This window comes from Exophiala viscosa (assembly GCF_022695815.1).
Source record: "Exophiala viscosa unplaced genomic scaffold EDD37scaffold_28, whole genome shotgun sequence".
Classification (NCBI taxonomy): domain Eukaryota; kingdom Fungi; phylum Ascomycota; class Eurotiomycetes; order Chaetothyriales; family Herpotrichiellaceae; genus Exophiala; species Exophiala viscosa.
Genome location: NW_026944380.1, coordinates 1 through 1,186, shown reverse-complemented (window position 1 = coordinate 1,186; position 1,186 = coordinate 1). Strand labels below are relative to the sequence as shown.

General features: G+C 49.0%; 1 protein-coding gene across 1 annotated transcript; it reads right to left on the bottom strand.

The window, feature by feature from the left end:
• On the bottom strand, nt 1-933 carry EDD37DRAFT_545733 (uncharacterized protein; the record flags this gene model as incomplete). Its single annotated transcript, XM_062813664.1, has 3 exons — nt 1-130; nt 190-770; nt 828-933. Coding segments are annotated over 3 exons (817 nt in total), but the record flags the coding sequence as incomplete, so codon positions are not given.
• Between the last annotated feature and the right edge of the window lie 253 nt (nt 934-1,186).

Below are 1,186 nucleotides of genomic sequence, written 5' to 3'. Positions count from 1 at the left end.
AGTCAATCAATTTGTCAGCGGGTATTGCGTCGAAAATGGCTCGCAATTTCTCATCCCATCCGTCAACAACGTTGAGGAGATCTTCTTTGCGGCCTGGTAAACTCCATGACTCTTCCACCGTGTAGGTGTCCTGTGCAAAGGCCGAATGAACACGGGATCCATATGTAAAGCTAGGAATCACAATCATACCTTGTGCGTGCAAAAACATGCCAGCCATTGCAACTTTACGTTGGTCATGACAAGAGCATGTACATCTGGGCCGATCCACACCCAGTATCGGTCCTCCTTTGCGTTTATGATGTCGTCCAATAAAGGGTTCTTCGGCAACGCAGCGACAGGAAACCAACAACGATAGGCTGCAAACCCGCTCGATCTTGAGTTCTCGGGATTCTTCAAGATCAGGGCCCTTGCTTTGCTGTGAACGCCGTCGGCTGCAATCACAGCATCTGCCGTGATCTTCTCGTCGCCCACATAGACACCAGCTTCGTGTTCATTCTCGAAAAACTGGGTAACTCGAGTCCCGAACTTGACCTGCACGCCGATGGATGCAGCATAATCGTAAATGAGCTTGTGTGCCCTGCCACGGCTTGGGTAGAGAATTGGAAAACCGTCATACTCCCCAGGTAACTTCTGCTTGAGAATGAGGCTGCCGTGGGAGTCCTGCAACTCCAAGGATTTGGGTCGCGCTGAGTCTTCGGCAATCTTTTCTAATACATTACCCCATTTCGCCAGGATCTTGGTAACATTTGAGGGCATTTGAATGGTGTCGCCTGTTTGATAATTATTAGATCTCTTCACAATGGTTTTGACGAAGTTGAGGTACTCACCTTGCTCGGTGAGCGCCTTAGTGCTCTCGAATACCATGACGTTGACGCCTTTCCTCCTTAGTTCGATGGCGCTGGTAAGACCTCCATAGCCCGCGCCCACCACAATCACGGTAACATCATTGAGCTTTCCCATCGTGCGAATTTGGATGGAGAGATGACAAGGCAAAGCTCGTCCTTTAGGGCTCTGCGTGTTGGTACGAAGCAGAATGTCGTCTTTGTGCCGTTCTTCTGCAGCAAGACCTAGGTTTATGATCGATACTTCCAACAATGGACGCGGTGCTTTTCTTAAATTCCAGAATATTGCACGTGGTCAAACCATATGTGACAATTTTGATGACAGTCTTGTGTCGTCCGCATAT